Source organism: Neopelma chrysocephalum, unplaced genomic scaffold (genome assembly GCF_003984885.1).
Source record: "Neopelma chrysocephalum unplaced genomic scaffold, ASM398488v2 Primary Assembly neopelma1_62, whole genome shotgun sequence".
NCBI lineage: Eukaryota > Metazoa > Chordata > Aves > Passeriformes > Pipridae > Neopelma > Neopelma chrysocephalum.
The window spans coordinates 7,212,491-7,236,213 of record NW_020897719.1 but is presented as its reverse complement, the minus strand read 5'-3'; the positions used below and the strand labels follow the sequence as shown (position 1 = coordinate 7,236,213).

General features: G+C 38.1%; 1 protein-coding gene across 1 annotated transcript in view; it reads left to right on the top strand.

The window, feature by feature from the left end:
• The first annotated feature begins 10,463 nt into the window (after positions 1-10,463).
• BMT2 (base methyltransferase of 25S rRNA 2 homolog) overlaps positions 10,464-23,723 on the top strand; it is a 36,342-nt gene continuing 23,082 nt past the window's right edge. The window contains exons 1-2 of the mRNA XM_027682209.1: positions 10,464-10,660; positions 22,000-22,141. Of these exons, the coding sequence (XP_027538010.1) occupies positions 10,510-10,660; positions 22,000-22,141 (293 nt within the window). The 5' untranslated portion in view covers positions 10,464-10,509. The remainder of the gene's footprint in view (positions 10,661-21,999; positions 22,142-23,723) is intronic.

Below are 23,723 nucleotides of genomic sequence, written 5' to 3'. Positions count from 1 at the left end.
AGCTGCTTATGTCAGTCATCTCCAAGATGCAGCAAGCACATGTGAATTCAGCAATCTCCAGTAGCAAAAGAAGACTTCAGACTATAGCCATTTGCTTGTCACCTTCATTTAAGCGCCAGGTTCTTCAGGAAAAGAAGTCTCAAAAACATTCACAGATGACCTGGTAACTTGATATATCAGAACAACAAGTATTATAGTCACTGAGCATATACTCTAGAGAGGAGAGAATTTAGAAGATGATTTGTTTAAAATAAAATTCCAATAAAAACATGACTCACTGAGGATTAGGTAAGTCTCTTGAAAGTCTCTTGTGCCATACCAATAACACAGGCATTTTGGAAAGCCCCTCTCTTCACAGTTTCAAAAATCTCACCAAGTTGCTCAGATTGCAAAAGGAAATCCTAGCACTTCTATAGACATGTCAGCAATGGAGAGCTTTAAAAGTTCACCTTTGTGTCGGCATTTCTCTTATTCAGGATAAAAGAGGCAATTATGCTGGAGTACAATTCAAAATAACAGGATCGACCTCTGTATTCTTTCTCAACAGCCCAAAGATTACATGTTCCCATTACCTTTGAGGCGTGTTAGAAAAATCTCTAGTGTGTAATTTCCAGCCAAGCTTTTTCAGAAAGAAGTCTAGTTCCTGTCCTCCAAAGGCCTTAAGTGATGTAACTTAAAGAACATCAAGCGTAGGAGATTCACAGACAAGGGCAATTCACATCACGGAAACATATATGTAGTACTCTTAACCGCTAAGGTAGGAAGATCCATTCAATCCCCAGGAGCACAAATTTCTTCCAGCAAAAGAAAATTGTCTAGGGTCCCATTTGTGTCCATGTGCATCTAGAAGCTATTGTAAAACAAACAAGTCAGGTGTGAATTTAAAGTACAATAGCCATTTCTCTTGTTTCTCTTACCACTCTGGCTCCAGCAGGTTACACTGGGGTGGCTACAGAAGCTGCTGTTCCCAGCTGGACCTGTTGCCCCTCGTTCAGAGGTTTCTGCCTCCATTATTCATAATGCAACTGTTGGGTCACAACAAATTGCATGCTCAAATTAAGGAAAAACATCAGGCATAAATCATGACTAAGAACGCATACTTGTCCTAGGTAATCCTAGGCATCCTAATCATCGTTAAGGCATAGAATACACAATATTTGTATGTAGTCTGAAAAAAAATAAGTCAACAAGGATTCATAGAATGTCTTGTGCTATATTCGTGAACAGGGTGAAAATCCGTGTGCCCCCAGGAGCTCTCGCCAAACACGATCTAAATATAACCAATGTCCATACCAAAACCAATGTCTTTCACACCATCTAATTTGAGATACTTCTTTCATAAATGAGCCTTCACAGACCAAGGGGATTCTATTTGTCCCACACAGGCAACTTCTTTTGAAATAGCTAATTATGTAAAAATAACTACACACATGGACAACTCTCCAACAACTGTAAGGACAGATAGATCTTTTGACGTATCTATGAGTCTTTAGACTTTAGGCTGAATGGTAAAAAAAATGGAGGTGGCCTCTTACCAAAGGGAAGTACAACCTGAAGTACTTTTAAACCAAAAACTTCTTCCCACCTTCTCATACAGGTTTCAGTACTAGTAAATAATAAATAAATAAAAAAATAAAAATAAGTTGGTTATGCTCTTAGTTCTGGTTTGGGGACCTTTAAGTAATGATGGACAAAATTCACCTTTATGAGTACAAATACAGATAGAAAGGTCACACGTTATTTCAGGTAATTGGCCAGAATTACTTTTTTTGATGCTTCAGAATTATTTCTATGTCTCCTAAGAAAATACTGTTTCTATTTATGTAGAAAAGCCTCCAGAAGACCATTCTAGCTTCTGAAAAGGCAAGGACAGCAATACTTCTCATACCTGTCAGGCTGTGTGATAAGCCTCACACTGCATTTTGCTGGTCACACTGGGCTCCAAAAGAGGCAATTATTATAACTTCATAATATGAAATTGTGTTCCCGTTAAGCATATGACCTGATAGCTGAAAGCCATTTCCCCTAGATTTAAAGGAGCCATTCAGCAAAAATCCACCTGTCATGTTTCAGCAAGCAGGAGTTCTGTCTCTGGTTCTTACAATCTTATACATAACCTCCTATGTTATAATTTTACCTGTTTTTTAGTATGTTGTCATTATGGCTTCCAAAATAATGTCTTCTCCTGGGTGACCAGTGCAGAGAAGGGAATAGCCTAGAGACATTTTTATTAGTCAAGCATTCTTAATATCATCTCTCTGTAATGAAGTCATCGGCATTATAAGGAGTGTTTGGACTGGTTTGAAAATGTTTCTGACACATCACATGCAATGTGTTTCAAGGAACATGTTGAAATGGCAAATGTGGGACTTCAAGACTGGATCCCCAGCAAAATTTAGCCTCTTTTGAAAAACAGAACACATTGTCTGTAAAGATAAGGGGTTCACTTGACAACCACAAATTTGAAGGAATTAAGTTACCGCCCGGGAAGAGTTGAAAAAAATGTGAAGATATGGTGCTTAGAGACATCATTAAGTGGTGAACTTGGCAATGTTGGGTTAATAGTTGAACTTGATGACATTACAGGTATTTTCCAATTCTAACGATTCTATGATTCTAAGTATTTGCAGTTAGCTCTTCCTTTTTTTTTTTTTAATTAATGAAAAAGACATGGCACTTGTAGGGGTTGAAAAATATGTTGTGATTGTAATTACGGAGTCATTCAGGTCATACAGTTGGGATTCTGCCAAAGCCAGGTGAAGGTGCAGGCTGCCATGTGGCTTGGAGGTGCTTCTTCCTGCTCCTGTTAAGATGCCAGTGAGATTATGGTCATACTCCAAAATGCTTTGAAGCTGCCCAGGCAGCACAGAAAGCACAGAAGTGCTGTACGTCTCAGACTCCCACGGTCCATGCTTTGTAGTGGCAACCTTATCTTTGTGTGTGTCTTCACACGTGTCTCCTGAATGGTTTGCTGGACATGTCTCTCAGCCTGCATTTCCCCATCACTCCATCGTCCCTGGATAAATTGTCAGCACTGTCAGCTCTCCTGATAGCAGTAGTTCAAACCCTGCCATGAGGCAGATGTCACCTTTTCCTCACATGTTTCCTCCTGCATCAATCACCTTTCATTTTGGACAAATGAGTTTACAGACATTTCACCTCCAAGTTTCTCTGCAGGGCTGCAAGGCCAGGCTTCAGCACAGGTGCTGCCCTCCATTGCTTTTAGTGAGACTGAAGTTGTGCCCAGTGACAAAGTGATGGGAATTGTGGAAATCCTAGAGACAAGCAAGAAAATGAGACAGTAGTTAGTGCCTGAGGGGGGATGAGGCATGGGAGGGATGGAGTCCTGGCACAGCACTGCCATCACACAGGCTCAGGTGGAGAAGATGGTAGGAGCCATGCACAACCTTCTAGGGGAGGTAAAACATGGCAGAACAGCAAAAAATTCTGCATGACAGCCCCTGGTCTCACAGAGGACTGGGGCAGAGGTGTTGCTATGGCCACTGTGTGTGAAAAGTCACATAGAACTGAAAGAAGGGGGTTGGAAGATAGATATTTACTTCCTTGTAGTTCAACTATTTTATTTTTTAACCTGCATTTAATTTAATAGATGAAGCTGAAATGTTTTCAGCGTGTGAGAATTCAGTAGTTTAACGAGACTTAATATTCCAACCATAATTATAGCCCTCAATAAAGGAAGCTTTTAAGACCAAAGTTTTTCTAGGAGTTAACAAGATGTTTAATGTTCAAGAACACCTTTACACCTAGAGAGAGGTTATAGATAATTTTATTAGCCAGAAATATGAAAGACTTAAAGCCTTAACTGAAAGCTGTACATCAGTATAAAATGTATCTCCACTAACTGCTACAGTATCTTTCTGTTCTATTTCCTACCTTTTTTAACACAATGGGCTATCAGCATATCCTCAACAAATTGAAATGGTTATTTAATTTTATCACAACTCTACCTATCTTTAAATAAGCATTTCAGAACTGTCTTATTCTTCTGCAGTCTGTAGTCTCATTCATACCTCAGGGCAGCTGCTATCAGATCATTCTTAATCAACAGTAATAGGAGACAAAATTTTAACAAAATCTAGTATGGAGAATGCTCACTTGATGGTATTTGTGTCACAGTTGTTTTAGTAGATGTTCTGGAGAAGTAAAGAGAAACCATTCTTCTAACACTAGATAATATTTATCTGTGGTGCTTGTATGGGAAAACTATTGTGAACATTTTTGTACTTACTGTCAAAATTTCTGAAACAACATTAATACTCATGGTTTTATTTTTCCTACGACCATTCTTTAGGCTCCTAAATCCTGATCCTTAAAAAGGATGAAGAGAATATCAACCCTTTAAATTTTATTGATAACATCTTAGGCATTAGCGTCACTGAGGCCAGACTTAACCAAACCTAAAACACGATCTGTGCATAGCAGAATACCACATGTGCAAGGTAAGCGAGAGCTTTGGCACTCTTGGTCTTCTTGAAGTATATCACACTACCTGCAATGTGTTGTCCTGAAGATAGAGCTTCGTTTGATGTTGTATGAATAGACTTTGTTGCTGTTCTTAGCTGGAAGTTTGACTTGGACTTTGGTAGAGTCCCAAATAAACCACATGACAGTATTCAAGAGGCAGAAAAGATTAAAAGGATTTGGGCAATCTCTGGAACAGACAAGAATACTTTATGCATTCTAGAGATGTATTTCCTTTATAGGTTATATCTAATGACACCCAAAATATCTTCACCAACACCCTTCCAGGACTTAGGAGAAGAAAGAAAGAAAGAGAAAAGTGAAATGACATAGCATACCCTGATCTATCCATGGCATCACAGAAACATCCCTGTAAAATTATTTTGTTTCCTGTCTCAAAAATTCACATGTAGCTTAGTCTTTCTCTGGGTACTTTTTAGCATGTGCAACTCCAATCAGACTGTCAGGTCATCTTAGTTTATGAGTCAGGTTATCATACCTGCAATACAAGATTACAAGATACTGCACTATTTCCCAAGTTGAAAATGACCTACTATATAGCTACATTGCTATTGAGCTGTACTGGAATTATACACACCTGACCCATACAGGAAGACTGGAATTTGCATCCCATGAATTGAGAACATCTTTCGGACTATCAGGTTCCACACATGCATAAATAATCAAACACAAAACTTTTCCTACTAGCACCAAACTTTCTTAAAGTTACTATGTCTGAATTGATTACTCAGCAAGTTTATACACAGCTGCTGACAGAAACATGAATCAGTGTTAAAACCACACACTATTTCGACTGACATTGGAAGAAAACCAGTTAGACCTGCTGGATGTTTTGACACATCTTGCTAAATCAAAGTGATTTTATGAGATAATCTTTTATGGCAGCAAGAAATCAGCTGAGAAGAAACTCAATCTAGAAAGAGTAGCTAGTAGTCTTTGTTAAAGCAATCACAACATTGACTCTGTTCATTTAGTAATTCCAAATAACAGGGGAATGTGCTCAGACTAAAATCTATTTTAAAAAACAACCAGATTTTTAAAGGAATTCAGGATTACTTTTCATTAAGTTATGTTTATATTTAATGATCTCTGTTAATAGAGTATTAAGCATGTTTGCGATGCTCATGTTGCAAAGAAGTTGTACAATGAATACAGAAGTTATTCAGAAATGCATTGTCTGTTCTCAGCACTAAACGTTTGCTTTACTTCCTACAGATGCACATAATATCCTGAACAACTTAGGTATAAAGTACTCTGCTGGTTTTTCAGTAAATATTTCAGTAGTTCCATGAAATTTAATTCCCACTTTACTATTACACAAGTGACAGTCTGAAGGGATTAACAAATTCTTAACTTTTTTTTCCTGTGTCAAAAGAAACAGCTCCTTTCCACGGACAGACATAGGTGGTATATGCTGGCCACAACGGAGGCAGAGAATTTATTGTTTATCAGAAGTGCTAGCTGCTGTTAAAATTATTCCTGCCATTTTGCAACACAAGCTAGCAAGTAAAAGACACGATTTCAATAAATAAAATCTCTTATCAGTATCTAATTCTCATGGTCTTGAGGATACTTAATTAGACTCTACAGTGAGCCCCTATTTTAAGCCTTCTCGAAGCTGTGTGCCTCTACCTACTTGAGGAGCAACTTTAACTGGTCCTTCAGTAGAAAAATCTTCTGCTTTCCAGAAGCAAAATATTTATTTATGTAAATATTGTGACTTCAGATGCAAACCAAAGTCAACAGCAAACCTATATTTTTCCTCTAAAATACACAGGGGACTAAGTAAAGGGACTGCTGGTGTAAACATACTTTTAGAGGTGTCAGTCTCCAGATGTGGAATCCAGGATCTGTAGTTATACAATTATTGTTATGGGGTAGCAGTTTTAAATACCATGTAATTTTAATTACTAAATTACTGAACTGTGTTTGGAGAATGTAATAATGGACCAGCTCTCCTGCTTTTTAAGTCACATTATCTTATTTCCATGGCTTATAAGACTCCACAGTTACTGAAGAAGAAAAATCTTCAGTAATTTCATTTAATATTCCATTGCTGCCTGTTTTTCTGCCCATTGGATACATGTAGCAAAAACATTTCCACATCTAACAAAGAATGTTTTATTCCTTTTAAATTACCACAGTGTTTCAGTATTCCATTAAAATCATAACATGCTTTCAGTAATATTTTTGCAGATTACATTACATTAGAGAATCTTATGATGACGTCTTCACACTGGACAGATTGTTGTCTAGAAAGGTTTATTCTCTTTGACATCAATTTTTTTGGACACTTTTCAAACAACAAGCATCTGTAAGATAGAAGGGATGAAGAGGTTGAGGAGACTTGATTGTCAAAACTACCAGTGAAAGAGATGGAAGCAAAGCACTGCTGATTTGCGCAACTCAGAAAATTTTTATGTTGCTTTTCTTCCACAGTTTCCATGGGGAGAAAGACTGAAAATACAGGCTACTGTCACCCTTCCTTGAGGAAGGAAGAGCACTTCCACTTTATATAATCTCACAGTGAAGATGTGGGTTCAGATGCCCTCGGGCAGAGCAGGGATGTGAACTGGTTTTCCCACATCCTCAGTGAATGTTCCAGCCACCAGAGTACTGGAAAGTGCTGGGATTATTCTTCCTTCCAGCCTGTGAAACGAGACTTTTGATTCTAATGCTACTCACGAAAAGTGATGGGCACTAAAATATTGCAGAAATGTCAAAAGAAGCTGTTCTAGTCTGCCCTAAATTAGTGTTTTTAGTTTATTTATTTATTTATTTAGAAAGTAACTAATACACAGAGGATCATTCATCCATTCATCCATTTTCTACATTCAAGGCAGTAAGACCAGATGCTAAAAACTATTCTTTCTCAGGTAGTCAAACTCCATCATCCCTATCAGGACGCAGGTATTGTTTTATATTTATATTTATATATTGTCTTTATCACCTTGGATATCCTTATTGATCATTCTAATCTTGTGCCATAGGGACAAACACAAGATTTATGTTCATCTTCATTTTCCTGTACCATGTTCAAGAAATGTATAGATCACACATGCTTTTTCTCCAGCTTGACAGAGCACTGGGACATCAGTTCCATCTGGCCTGACAGAACTGGTCCTGCTTTAATGGCCCATTCCATCACCCACTGATATCTCCATACAGCACTTAGGCAAAGCACCTCCTTCAATCACTTCGCATTTTGGGACCCAACTTTCATCACGTATTCTGAGGAAAGTATCTGTGTATGCTGTGAGCATAAAGCCTCTTCCTCAGGTATTCTTTCATTTTCATTCTCATAAAGAGAATGAAAATGCTTATTGAAACTAAACTTGCTTATTGAAAGCAAACTTCTAAGTTACTCTTTTAAGAAATGAGAATAAATTTTATATCTTGGTCTATTTTCATATAAAACCACTTATGCTAAAAATTAGATACTTCTCTACTTCCTACTTTTTAAAAATAGTTTGTACCTCTTGATATGAAAGTTGTCTGTGCAGGCACAGAGTTGAATTCTTTCATTTGCTGACATATTTCTAAAATATCAGAAAATAATCAAAATATTGAAACTATAAAATAACATATTAAAAAGGGATAGTCATGTAAAATTGTACACTGAAAAATCATAGTAACAAAGTATGCCTAATATTAATACTATAAATTTTGAAATAATTGTGAATAATTAAAGCTACTTTGTATTTAAAACCATTTTGTTAGTTTTAGAAAGAACTCCTGAGAACTGAAAAACCACAGTGATAACCTCATTCAAAAAGTAACTTATTATTCTGAGAGAGAATAGTTCACATAAGTACAATTTCCCCCCAACTCTTCAGTTCTACAATTAGATTTCTGATTTTCCAAACCACAGACACACTCATATTTTGACTGGGTAACTTACATTTCCAAGTCTGGAGGCTCATGACTGGGGGGGTTAATGCCACAGCAGTACCTGTTAGGCATCCTCCAAATGCCTCCATGTCTTTTCTGTCGCTCTGGTACCCCTGCTCTTCTGAGAAGCCTCCCTCCGTGCTCTCCTAAGTATCATGCCACATGCAGAAGACTGGCTCATGCATTTCCTCTTCATTCTCTGCTTCCCCAAATCCTACATAATGTGAAAATGTAAAGAACATTAACCACCATGTAGGCTCCCCATTAACTGAAATGTTCCTAGTGACTATCACTGTAATCTCTTTTTACACCATCTTAATCCTTCTTATGTGGACTCACACATAAAACTAGAAATAAAAATATTTCAGAAAGCTATCATTAACCCTAGCACCAAGCTTTATTTCTAATTCAGATTTAACTTCCTGAACTAGTTTGGTGAACATGGAATACAATAATCCATATCAGAAGATGACTTTTGGATGTTTTCCATGTCAAAGTAGAATCAATATATACTGGTATTTTTTTCATTAACATCAGTTATTTCATCATCAGTTATTTCAGTTTCAAAACGAAAAGAAAAATGTAGCTAAAGAATAACTCAAACAGTACATTGAACTTTCCTTTCTTAATGCCGATGTCAGTAGCAAAAATTTAAATTCTCCTTCCATCATTGCCCTGTATTTTGAGTAAACAAACAAACAAACAAAACACCAAAAAAACAAACCAAACCAAATGGAAATACCCTGACAATAAAATACATAATAACATGTAAACATAGGGATGGAAGATTCAAACTACACTGAAGTTTTTTAAGCACTTTCTGAGAAATATAAGCACTGAAATCATTGGACCTTTGAGGATTATGTGGGCACTTCAGGGTGATGGATGAGATGCAGTATCTGCCTACCTAGCTCAGAGTCAGGTGAAAAAGGGATGGTTTTGTAGTCAATAACAATGAAAAGCTCTTCTTTGGACATTAGTGTTTTGCCTTGACAATTCCACCTTCAAAGGAATTTCATCAGAAAAGCAGAAAACCATCATGCTCTGTGATTAGCTGTAAAATCTTTTTGGCAGGACTATCTGATGCGGACCTGATATACACCCCATTGCATAAAATTGTACGTGTCACTGACTTCTCATCAGGGTGAAATCTTAATCCTACCCACGTCATATTTGTGGCCAATTTCATTGTAGCCGCAATTACCTCCTTCATATTTTTTAACATCTTCGGAAAAGACAATTAGCTGCTTCTGGTCAAAGCAAAAAAGGAAGCACCTTCATGGCAGATTGCACTGCCATGATCTTGTGACGAATGGTTTTGTCTATCCTGTTTCCAGTAATGACTGACAGAGAGAACTGAAGTACTTCGGGTTTGGGGAAATGTTGAAGCTGGGCACAGAGATCTGCAGACAAAGGTTTTCCCCTGTAAGGTGCAGTTTTGCTGGCTGCAGGTGTTGGTCCTGCTCCAGCAGTGTATTTCCACCCAAATAAATGTCACAAACTGTGCTCTACTGAAAAACGGGCCCGGCAGCTCCATGAAGACATAAAAAAACCTGTACAAAACTGTGCTGTTCAAGTGCCCGCACCCACACCACGAACACCAATCTGCTCAGGTTTGCGTGAGGGTATTTTGAATTCAGTTTTTTTCCGCAAGGTCTTTTGTAAGTGGGGAGTGGGTTTTGCCCCCCTGTGTCAGAGGAACCCACAGACAGATGTGTTACGGGGGCCTCTTGGGAAGGATGTGAACTGGGGTAATGCACGGAGGGGAGGGGGGGTAAGTTGCACTGCCCCTGGCCCCTTAGGGTATTTTCTCCCTCATTTCTCCCGCTGGTTTACCGATCACCGCAGTGACCCGCTCCAGATGTGGGGCGTGGGAAGTTTTGCTGGCAATAACCCAGGCCACAGCTGGAGGTCTGGCCAGCCCCGTGCCTTCCAGGACGAGGGACCGCAATGAGCCCGAATATGCGGCCGGCGGGTGCGGCGGGAGCAGCAGCCCGTCAGACTCCCTGTCCCAGCAGGCCGAGCGGCGGGCGGTGCGCATGCCCGGCCGGCACAGCCCGGCACAGCTCACGCCCCCCTCGGCCGGGCCGTGCGCGGCGGAGCAGCGGGAACACCATGGAGGCCGTTCCGCAGCCCCGTCCCCGGCCCGGCGGGGCCGCCGCCGCTCCGCCGCCGCCCCCGGAGCAGGAGCGGAAGCTGGAGCAGGAGAAGCTGTCCGGGGTGGTGAAGAGCGTCCACCGGCGGCTGCGCAAGAAGTACCGAGAAGGTGACGCGGGGGAGGGGCCGCCCCGGACGGGCCCCCGCTGCCCCCGCCGGCGGCAGATCGGGGTGTCCCCCCGCGGGCGGGGGCCGGCGGCCGGCCCGGTACCCCTGGCGCTGCCGAGAGGGTGTGTCGGGGGAGGGTGGCCGGAGCAGCGGCCGGGAGCAGCTCCGCTCTCGCTTCCTGCTCCTCCCCGGCAGAGCGGGGTCGCCGCTGCCATTGGCTGCCCGCAGCCCCGCCGAGGGCACCTGGTTGGGGCTGCCGGGGCTGTGCCGCTCTCCTGGAGCTGCTGGCAGCGGACCCTCCTTCCTGGCTGGGGTGGGAGCGTCCCAGTCGAATAGCAGTTTTCCAAACCGAGGATCTGCAAGAGCGAGGACAGTAGGTCATGAATGCCAAGAGAGATTGAACGGTGATCTGGAAAGGCACAAGTCTTTGTGAATTGTTTGTGCCTCCTGTCATTCAGTCGTAGAGCAGTAGTTCTGTATGGAGCACTAAGCGAAAGGGTTGGGGTAAAGCTGTTGTAAAATAAATTACGCAGAGTCCTTGAAAAGTCTACTTTGTCATCAATATTAATGCCCTGATGCAAGGTTCCTGTGGGGGTATTGGAATGCTTTAAAACCTCTCTGAAATGCTAGCACAGATTGCAGAACATTCATCTCTTCATTCTTGCAGTGTCCACAGCTCTTTGGTGCATAGCTCTAGAAGAACACACATAAAATGGGAGCTCTTCCTGTTGTAGGCAGTAGTTCTTGCCTCTTCTCTATATCTGCGTATGACACTTGGTCGAAGAAACAAGATCATACTGCCTTCTGGACTTCCAAAGTCTCCCTTGGAGCCAGTTCATGGGATTTGGGCACAAATACCTACCTATCTAGACACTGATTGAATGTTGCTGTTTGTTTTGGCCTTGCTGAGTCAAAACTGAAGGATCTCCCTTCTTCGCTCAGATGTTGGGAGAATGAACCTGATATATTTAAATGTTGAAATTTTGGCAAAGGAGTCCAGCTTTTAGCAGTACGTTTCTCTGTCATTCCAGACTGCCTGCAGATTAAGACAGAAAAACGTTGGCACTGCGCTTTTTTTTTTTAAGTGAGCAATCTCTGTAACAACTGATTTTTTTTAGATGAGAGCCTAAATTACATGGGAGTCATTGTAAGCCTGCTTCTCAACAAAGAACAAGTTTGTGTGCAAGGGTAGGTTGCGTGTAACTGGTTAAGCAAAAGACAGGCTAGCACCCTCATTTACTTCGTACGTCCTGTAAATCATGCATTAGTGAAAACTTTAGAGTGATTTTTCTAGTCCCTCTAAATTAGCAACATGGTATGTCATTTCACTGAGAGTTCAAACCAACCGTTCATCACATCTGTACAGCAAGGAGAGCTCCACCCATTACCTACTTGTCCAATAGTAGGTGGTCCTTACAAGTTAATAGTGGCTAGTGGTCAGTTGTACTTCATATGTTAGGTTCTTTTAACTTAAGAATTTTATTTTTGGTGTCTTTTCTCCCTACATCTCTCTATGCTTCTAAAAGCAGATCTGAGAATCTCCTTCTTAAAAGCCCTTAGTGCCATTCTGAAATTGTAATACTAGGACATGCTTGACCTCTGAAGGATCTTTTCTTGGATTTTTTTTCTGTAATGCTCAGTGACACTGACTGGCAAGTAACTTAGCCTGAAAAAATCAAAGATGGCAGTTTGCTAAAACAAAGTAAAAAATCAACAAATAATCTGTAATCTCTCAGTACAGTTTGAATTATAACTTGGATATGAAAAAGCAAAGAGAAAACACCCACATCCTTGCTTATGTGCTTACAGCTCATTACACAAGGAAAGTGTCTTGACTCCACTGTGCAATGCACTCACCTCTGTATGAAGCAGAAGCATTTTTCTGTATTACTCCAGAATCTTGTAATGTCTTCCTTTTTCCTTTTTTTTTTTAACTCTCTCTGCCTCTTCTTACATTTACTAGAGTTCTGTGAGCTAGTTTCCATTTTGTCTAGATAAGCAAACATGCAAAATTGCTGTTGCATGGACTTCAGTTGTTTGTAGGAACTAAAACAGAATCACATATTAATTTTGGTGGTAGATGAAAAAGCATGTTGAGTATCCTTCTGAAAGCTACATTATTATTTTGCACAGGATAGATATGTCTAAGAAAGCCCTTGATATTGTAATATGATCTTAAGTTATTGTCTTCTCTTAGAAGTGTTGCATTAGATGCGTCCTTGAGACACTGAGGTGTGTGTTGATAGAAGTTATACAGGCTTGATTTTAATAAGCTGATTTCTTTGAGAATTCATTTGCCTTGCTGATGTTAGCAAGGTTTGTGTTTTAATGGACAATTGTAAAAGGTAAGCTAGTGCATTATCTGAGTTGTTTATAACTGTCACCATTGCTATAATTTTGTTTCATTTCTGCAGTGGTTCCCCTCTTTTTTGAAGATGAACCAGTGGAAAAGCAACAATGTGGTCCAAAACTGCAAGCTAACGTGTTTTTGAAGAAGTTGCATACTTGTCAAAGTGCAAGAGCAATATTTCTTAACTAGGGATGCATCACAGCAATTTTTTTGCTGTTACTAAGGAATTGCTACAGTGTAGTCAGCATCATGTCATCTAAAGGGTTTGATTTTTTTTTTTTAATTTGTTTTTTTCTGGTTAAAATTTAACTCTTGAGATTGATGAAAACTGAACCTTGGCTTGTTTTTTAATTTCTGCGCTTGTTGAAATGCTTCTGCTAGTAAGTATCTTGTGTTTTTTATGTACTTCTGTACTGTGACTCATGTCATATCATAATCCCAGAGCATGTCAGTGTATTTGGGACAAGCATTTACCATCTTTGAAATGGTGAAGCTGAAATGCTTTTAAGTTTGCATTGAAGTGCATGTTTTTGTTTTCTTAAACAATTTTAGGTTTTTTACTGTGTGACTAGTACTTTAGTCTCTTGAACTTGGTTCTGTTGCTTTGTATCACAGGTGACCCCAAATTTTACAGTTTTCCTTTATGCATCTTTTGGGCACCTGCAGCCATGGGCCGGAGCATGTTGTGTTCGTTGCATAAATGCATGGATGTTTCATATATTGCATGTAGGCTGATGTCTGTCAAGCCTGACAGATAGACTTGTAAAAGCAGATTTAGTGGTTCATAAGGAACTACATAAGATCTACTGAACATCTGCTATGTGATGTGTGTTTGTTTCCAATTGCTTGTAGTAGCCAAGTAGGTTTAATTTTTACTGGGATAAAAATCCCTTCTCCTGATACAGAGGCATCCTGTTTTTCTCTTAGTTGTTTATTACCTTACTCATGCAGAGCTGTATTTATTAAGTAACATTTTCTCTGCAACATGACCCTCAGTTATAGATGGTTTTGTGTGTAGTCTGAAAGATGATTTGCAGGATGCTGTACTTTTCCCTCAAAATCCCATATTGAGTCCAAGTGGAAAAAGTTGCAGAGGTATCTGTAAAGGTATTTTATGACATATATTCCTGTATGTTCACCAAAACAGTTCATTTCTCCTTACATGCACCTATTAAGGCTGGTTAGGCTTAAAGAATCACACAGAATTGGTGTTTGTCATGTTACTAGTTACCATATCACAGAAGCTGGCAAAAGCATTTCTAGATGGTAGTTTGATTCCTTAAAAGAAAGATTTGTTGAAACTTCATTGAAATGGATAACAACTTTCTTAAAGGTTTTTCAAATTCAGAAAATAAGGAAGAATTTAAGGACCCTGCCTGATGATAATAAGTAGCCTGAGTAGGTGTGGTTTAGACATTTAGACAGAAGAGTTGGTCTGAAGTCAGTTGTTTCATGGCGTCTTTGTCTCTCATGTTTTTCATGAAAAACCTGGAGAGAGCTTAAGTTCTTCCCTATGTGAAAGATTTTGAAATGGCGTCATTTTTCACAGGACAGGAAAACTTTATCATTGAACTCTACAGGATAAGTTTACAGTTGTTAGTCCTTTTTGTTAAATATAACTGGCTTACAGTAGAAATAAACCTATGTTTTCAAGATCTCAAGTTGTGTTTCCTCATTTGCATTAATTTCTTGGAAGAAGAAGACATTTTGTAATACTAACTGTTCCATTTTCAACTCATAGAAACTAAATTTTATTTTATTAAAATGAAAATTGATACTATTTTATGACATAGGTTCGATTGCCTTTAAAGTTTGCACTACAGTTTTGTATGGATGCTTTCATTAGAAATCCCATAATATTTTATGTTTTGCAGGATTTAATTGTTGCTATCATTTAGTTAGGCCATAAATTTGAAAAAGCACTGGCTGCAACACAAGCACCCATTGAATAAACAGGTATCTGTCACCTTCTTCCCTCCTCCTTTATAGGGAAGTTTGTGTTCCTATTGCAGCATCAGCATAATGCATCAGCTGCTTCCAGTTTTTGCTCCTGCATTTGCACAAATTCCCAAATTCAGTAGTTTCTGTTAAAAGTGTTCATCTCCGTGTTGTTGGTGTTAAGGTGAGCTCATATTCCATCCCACAAAGTCAGGCCTGGGGAAGAGGAGAGTGAAGTTTCCAGCAGAGGAGATCCAACACCTGGGGGCAGTAATTGCTTAAACTATCACAAACAAGCTCCTCAGTGTTTGTGTGACAGCCATCAGAGACTTTCAGCAGATCAGAGACACAGATCTGTCTTCAAGGTGATCTGAGCTGACCCCCCGTAGATGCTGAAATATCAGATGAATTGCGCCCTCTGAGTCTGTTCAGCGTAAACAGATGGATAGGAGGTTTATCTGACGGGTCAAATGTAAAAATCCACGTTTGGTCAAATGAATCCTTTCTATGTAAGTGGAAGGAAGGAACATTGATACTGAGACAGAGAAAATTAGATTCTTACACTTCAGGTTTTTTAAATATTTTGTTCTGAAGTATTTCAGGTAAGTCCTGAGAAATATGAAACAAATACTAGTCAGATAAGAGAAGGAAAATATTAGCTCTAATTGCTTGAACTTTGTCCAAGTTGAAGTTCATGTTCTGTACATAGACATGTAAAATTGGAAAACACTGAAGCCAAAAATACCTAATGTCTTTCACAAGGAATGCTAGATATGCTTTTAGTTTATCTTGTATATACTGAAAATTATGAATGTCATAATTGCTGATACTCTTCATGTAATTAATTTTTCTTATCATTGCTACAGCATCCATACATTAGTAGTACAGCTAAATTTCAACTGACAAGGTTAATGAGGAAATTTTATCAGATATTCATAGAAAGTTAATTTCAGCTTTAGCCTAGTGAACAGTGTAAGATTGCTTTTCCCATTTACTGTTTAATATGTTGTAGAAGTTAGTTTACTGTTTCCAGCAAGTGAGAGGTGGTCTTAAGAGACTGAAAATGAGATGGATTTTTTCATTCTGCAGTGCATTACCATCAACAACAAAAAGGAAAACTCAAATATTTTGCTAGGCATTGCTATGGCCAGCAGCCTGTCATCCAGTTATCCAGAAGTTATCCAGTGTTGTCATGGACGTGTGTTAGTTTTGTGATAGGTTTGCTTTTTTACAATGAGCAATATTTATTTTTATTAATTTATTACTAACATTAATAACTATTATACAAATATTAACATGTCAGTTTTGCTTCTGTCTTTCATTGGTAGTCAATGTATTGACCTTATTTTCTCTTCTACCAGAGCCTTCAAAGCTCCAGTAGAGAAGAAAATATGAAGGCAATTTGCTGTAAATGGAAGTATTGAAAAAGGAATGAATTGAATCTGGTTTTTTTACATTATTTGTATTTGCCAAGGCTTCAGACCCTTAAACCCTTGTTTGGTCTCTTTTTTTTTTTTTTTTTTACTCAATTACAGTTACCTTGAATTCAGAACATTTTAGTTTTCCAAAAGGAAATAGTGGCAGTTCTAATCCCACTTTTTCTCAAGTGCTAAAGTAATGTTTCTTTTGGAGGAAGCTGTTGCTTAAGATCAAAACCTGCACTGTGTGTACATGAAGGCTTAAATGCAGAGTGTCAGTTAAATTTTGGTATGCGAAGTTTATTTGGTGATGAATGAAGTATTTTGTGCTTGGTTTTGAGATTTTCAGAGATGGCAGCACTGTTTTTTGAAGAGTACCAATGAAATTAAGGAAAATAGTAATTACACATCTCTTCTTGTGGGTGCAGATAATACTTTTATAACTCTATATGACAACTATTTTATTGCTTGATAAAACAGAATTATTCAGATTAATTGTTTGGGGTTTTATCCCATTCCAAAATGAAAAATACTGCCTTTAGCAAAACTGAACTCTATTTCCTTTACATTACAGAGGGTTGTGTTTTGTTAAAAATGCCAATTGATATGATTTGTTCTGTCAGAATTTGGAGAATAATGGACTAATTAATTTTTCTGTTAACTTCATAAGCATACCTTAAATGACAGTTCAATTTAACACTCTACAAATAAGTGTCTTTTAAAAAATTTTTTTTTTAAAAATAGAATGGAAGAAAGATGTATTTTTTTGTTCTTAATGATAGACTTCCTGGAGAGAAGAGTTATGGTGTAGGATTATCCCATCAAGAATGGTCTTCTCACGTTGTTCTAGGGAGCTTTGATGAGACCTTGTAAATAAATGTGGAATGAGGGAAGTTCTTACCAATCTTGTATGATTCTTCTCTATTAGAAATGTTTTCAGTTGTTGAAACTTACAGCTAACGTTAGGTCTCCGTTGCTGTTACCCACAATTAAAATTATCTCATAATTGAAAAATAACTTCTATGTGCCTGACCTGTTCTCTTTGTGACAGTATTCAGCAACTGCTGATTACTCTGTGGGAGAGTTCAGGGTTATGACTTGGCTATTCTGCGGGCAATATTAATGTGGGTGGAAATTACTTAGATGGATTCATCTGTTCTAGGTAAATAGTATTAGATTTTTGTTACTGCGTTAGAAAAGGGTGTGCTACAGAGAACAAGTTGGTCAGTCAGTTGTTCACTGACAGAATTCTTGGAAGCGGTGGGCTCTGGCCTTTCTTGTTTTTAAAGGAATAGTTCATCTTCAAGGTGAAAAGTAGGTAATTTATTTATTTCCTAGGTAATTCTGGATAAAGTAGAGCAAATATTAAATAACTTTAACATCACTGTAGTGATTTGAGTTTGTGAAACTCCTGTTATGAGCTAGGTTTGCCAATCAAACTTTTCAGCTGAACACTGGCATAACCGGTTCCTTGATGGAGATCTGAGCTGTACAAAGATCTCTGAAAATTCAGTGCTCAAAAGAGGTTTTAAATTGCCTAAAAGGTGATCTCTAGGTGCACAATAAGAGTGTTGAGTCGCCTTTGTATTATGGTATGGTCATGAGTATGTGAGATGAAAAAATCAATACACAAAATCAAATATTAACTTTAAGATGTGATCAACAATGCAAGACTTTTTATTCCATTACATTAGCCTACCACAAATTGCTATTTTATTTGCAGTGTTACTGATTGCTTAACAGATTTTATTTATTTAATTTTTCTAGTAACTGTTAGTTTTGTAGTGAAACCTTCCTACGTATTTTACTGCCTTTTTGGTTACACAAGCCAGAATTTATTGATTCATAAATAACTGTTTAACTCTAGTAGAATTAATGCAGTATTTGCACATTGATTATAATGTATTGCTGTAAAAATTAATACACAGTGCATTATAATGTATTGATTGAAAAAATCAATACATAACTTTTCTGTGTTCTAGGTATCAGTTTGAAATTGGTTGCTGCAAGACCTATTGTAGTCACATAAAATCTCAAGAGATAGGAAGGATTATTTGCATTTTCAACTCAGTATTGGAGCATGATTCTGGATTTAAGTTTTCTGTGAATCATATATGCCCGTTTGTGTCTTTTCAAAGCTCACTCTGGAAAATAACAGGGAAAAAAACCCCAAACAAAACAATCCACTGCCATTCTACTTGCTCAAGGGAAGGTTGACTTCAGACCCTTTTTGAAAGTCCCTGCACAATGGTGCCAGTGTTTTAAGATAACCCTTTTATCTGCAGTTGTTTTGGAGCTTCTGTTCATGAAAGGGCAGAGAAATGGGCATTATATAAGTCAGTATTGACAGTGGGTCAACAGCAGATGCTTAGACAAGAATAAGTAAGAAGTGCTGCTGGATTATCACTGTGTGCTTGCTTACCATTCTATCTTTGAGTGATTTCATGGTCTAGGAGGTCCTGAGGTAGAAATTGCATCTTCAATATGGAGTTTGTCATGGATTTTCTTCTCATAGTTTGCCCAGCTGCATGGACTTTAAACTCAATTATACATTTTATGAGGAAATAACTTTTTTTTTTCTTTTGCTTTTAAGCTGCTCTTTCTGAATGTCTCCTACTCTTAGGACAGGCAGTTGCTCCATATTTACATTTTGTCAGCTGTGATCTTGTGGAAGTCTGTCCTCTCCTGCTTTCACCTATATTCTTCTTTCTTCTGTTTAAGAGTTCCTTATACAAAAGTTGTGCTGTATCTGTCCCACATAGCCATTTTCTGTATCTCTATTGGTAAATGAAGACAAACCAGAAGTGCACACAGAATTGACTTGATATAGGACGTGTGATGAAATTACTTTGTGATGAATTTTTCAATTTTGTTCTGCATCTCTCTCCTATGTCATTCTACTCTATATCCTATACCATTCATATAATTCAGTTTTATTTTCTTGTCAGCCCAGAGCCAAGAAGCTTTTACTATCATAGGCAGCTCTGTTGTAACCCAAAGATCATGTCCCAGCGTGCTGTCTTGTCAGCTTTGGGTCTGTTGCTGTATATCTAAATTTAAGATCTTTTATCTGTGGATGCTTTTGACCCTTGTCTGACTTTGAGGGAGAGGTGCAAATCTATGCCTTGTTCAGAAGGAAGTAAGAGCTGCTATGAGAGCAGGATTCGTGTTACAGAGGCATCACTACTTTGCTGTAAGTAAGGACTGGCTAGTTAAGAACATCTGTTTTTTGCATATTTCTTCTTTCGCATCTGTCTTATTTCTTAACGTTTAAGGAAAAAGGGTATTTGGCAATAGAATAATCACTTAAGAATTGACCAGATGAAGTAGTGAACAGTATTAAACTTTGGATTCTGTATTTGTGGTATTTTCCTTCAGTAAGTCTTCATTCATTTACTTTTTACTTTCTGATTAGCCATGTATTCTTCAAACAAATCTTTAGCAAGTGCAGATCATTCAAGCATTTCACAGCTTATCTGGAGCATACAATAAGATTCAGAGTGTTGTGTCAAAGAAACTATGACACTATCTAACTTGCACCAGAATTAATTGGCTATGGAGAATTACTTTGAACTTGGCTAGTGCTTTCTGGCTTGGTGCTGTATAGATTCTGCACTTCGATGACACAAGAAATACAAATTAATACAGATTCCTCAGAGTTGTACTTTTTTTGCATCCTTTGCTGGTAGGCCAGTGTCTATGCTATTTTCTGCTCTCTTTTCTCAGTACAGTATGTTCTGTTCTGCATGATTGTTTGTATGTAAGACTCTCCTGAAAGCTCTGGAAAAGTGGCCCACAGGTTTTAGCAGAAACTGCTGTGGGGGCCTGCCTGTGACATGGGTGTTTTCTCTGCTCTGGTGGTCAGCTTGCTGGTGCCTTTTCGTATAAAGCATATCTCTCTGAACTTGGATCATTTGGGAAATAATGAGGGATGCTATTGAGTATTATACCTTTTTTTTTTTTTTTTTTGTCCATTGCAATAAGTTTTGTGTATATGCTTGTTGAATAGCAGGCAGAGTACGTGATTTCTTGCATAGCTTCCCTGTTTTGATAAAACTAAATTGTAGCCACTCCCTTCCATCTCAACTGCCATCTCACACAAGGGAATATAAACACATAATTTTAAACTTGACTCATTTTGATTGTACAAGTGTGCTGGATGATTATTTTTTAAGAGAAAATTGCTATGACATCCCTAAATCAAACTTAAATAGGGAGTAACCTGGATGATTGGTTTTAATCTTCTAAGTAATATGTCTATACTTGTCCATCATAGCCAGTCTTTCTGTAAGTGGAGGACAGATAAGGTGAGGTTTGTTACTGCTTTGCATAGGAGGGAAAAAATAAAAAGGTCGTCACTGGAAGAAATTCATTAGTTACTGCTAATTAAAACAAAGCACATCAAAGAAACTACCATAAGTGGGTTAGAAACAGAAATCTCTTAATGGTATGAGGACAGGTCCTACCGTAAGCTACTTTCAGGCTTTAACAGACATTGATTGTTAGTTTATGGCTGATATACTTTCAAAGTATTACCTTCTAATATAAAGGTGCTACAAAAACTGGTTCCGGAACCGTGTTGTGAAAAGTGCGTTGGTTGTCTAAATCAAAGCTTAAAGTACAGTTGTACTCTTGAAGACTTATTTTCAGCTGTATTAGCTTGTAGGTACAAAATTGATACATAATTTTTATTCTACAGATTGACATATATTCTAGATGTGTGCACACATTTGTGATTAAGAAACACAAAACAGATTAGTGAATATCATACACGTTCACTAGTATTTTTCTTTCTTAGAGCAGAAACACGCTTTTAGTAAGGTACACCAAGGGTTTGCATGCTGTAGAAAGCACAATAGGAATTGTGGCTAGCCACTACTGGCATTTATCTTGTTTTTGTTTAGCAGTACATTATGTAAAGCAGGCTAGAAGTGGATACTTAGCAGCAAAAGAAGGAAAATCATCATGTTTAATTACTTTGAAGTGCCAGAACTTAACGTGCAAGACTTCTTTTCAGCATGTGAACGAGCATGGAAATAAATCTGTCCCTAGAGATCTGCAGATGAATTTGTCTGTGATTTCCTGGTCATAGTTTGATTCTTCAGTATTGTCCCCTAGAAGCTATTTCACTGGGACTGGCTTGATTAGACAGAAATCAATGAAGGCTTGAATTTCTTTTCCAGTGTATCCAAAGAAATCTGTATTCTGGGTTAAACTTTATTTTTGTGACTTTTTCATGTAATATCATCCACAGTATTTGCCATGGGCACGAATGCCAGTAAAAAACCTTTCAGTCGTTTATTTCTAAAATGTTTGTCATGTTAATGCTCATGCACAGAAACCTGAAAGCAAAACTTCCCAGGGACTTTAATTTCAGAGAACAAGCTGAACAAAAATCTGTGTACTGATAATATTTCTAGTTTCCCAAGTACCCGATAGCCCCTTCCTGCTCCAAAACTTGGAATTTTGTGTTTGACTAGAGAAAGAGGACTTTGTTTTTTGTTATGAGCAGGTAAACTAATCTCTTGGTGCATTCTGTAAGTTTTTAACTGGAAGATGGGGATTTTGCCATGGAGATAATGAGAGACTTTGTATCTGATGTGCATTTTTTTTGTTTTGTTTTGTTTTGTTTAGTGGGGGACTTTGATAAGATCTGGCGTGAACACTGTGAGGATGAGGAAACTCTGTGTGAATATGCTGTGGCAATGAAAAACCTTGCAGATAATCACTGGGCAAAAACTTGTGAAGGGGAAGGCCGAATTGAATGGTGTTGCAGGTAAATCTTAATGTATTTGAAACACACAATTGCACTCTTCTACTTGCAATTATTTATAATACAAAACTTAAGTGTTTTTTACTTTTTTGCCAGTATTTTAGATTTGTTCTGTAACATGTTAATTATTTATTTCTTCCTAAAACCAATACCTTTTTGGTGTTCCAACTTGCTAAGGAAATAGCTTATGAAGTGTTTTGTTATGAGGTGATCTTTTTTGCAGTATTTTCAACAAACAGGTTTTTTTTCCTGACATACTGAAGCTGTTTGCAAGTAATCCTGTGAAGTAATTTTCCATGCTTTTCAACCTAAACTGAGTAAATGCAGTGAGTGTAGCTCAAGTTTAATTTTCAGGGTTTTGGTTTGATTTGTGCATATAATAGTGCTTGATCTCTAGATGCAGATTTCTGGTACTTAGTTTTTGATTCTTAATCTCCTGCAACAGACTTTAACCACTGTGAAACTTGTTTCAAATGTATTTTAAACTTCAAAATTCCTATTAGTCATAAGCATCTAATTTTTGTTGGGCTATCTGAATTGTTAAGTAATGAAATGAGAAGCTAAACTATTTCAATCTTTGAGGAAAATAAATTCTTAAAAGAGGAGAAATGTTAGTAATTCAGAATTGCTGGCATCCAAGACATACTATAGAATCTGTACAGCAGAATAAAACAAAATGCAGTTGAAATTTTAATGAGAAGAGAGTTTATCAATGGTCCTGCCTTTGCAAATGACTTCAGAAAAGCGAAAAGTAATCTTGTGTGCCAGTCTGTAGGTCCTGCAGGTGAATGTTTAAAAATGCTGAGCAAAAGGCAGCAAAGAATAGCAGATGTGATATCATTAAATTTAAATTCCCTTGAGCCCATAAAACAGAAAGGAGAGGCGATTGACTGTGAAACAGTTGGTCTAGAGTACACTTTGGTGGCAACTTGAGCTGTTCTGTGGCTTCTGGAACTGGAGCAAGTAATAACAAGCTAGAGGTTTTTTTCCTACCGTAGACTCTTACATATTTGAAAACCTTTCCTGTACTTACCAATCTTTCATCCTTTAGCGTGGATAATAACCCACCGTAGACAAGTGTTTCTTTTTAGACCCCCTTCTGGACATGCTTTATGTATCTTTATCCCAGTAACAAGAGAGGTGATTCAGTTATAAAGAACTATGCCTAAAAATGGACAGAGCATTTCAATGGTCTTCTCAGGGATAAATAAAATAAACAGATTTTATTGATGATGTAATAAACTCTTGTTTATGCTGTTGATTCTGTTTGGTGGGATTTTGGTATTTTTGTTGGTGGTGGTTTGCTTGTTTTGTTTGGGCTTTTTTTAGTTGGCAGGGCATTGATCTATGATCACTTGTGATCCTCAACTGCCTGTTTCTGTTGCAGGCTTCCTCAGTTGCTAGTTGTTTTTTTGTATTGGTGCTATTCATTACTTCTGTGGAAATGCTGATACTTCTATTTCTCTTTTTTACATTACACTTTCTTGAATCATACTGAATTCTAGTACTGTAATTTCTTGCAGTGTCTTCCCCACACCCTGCCCTGGTTTAGCATCATTCTCAGATCCCTTAAGGAACTGGAACT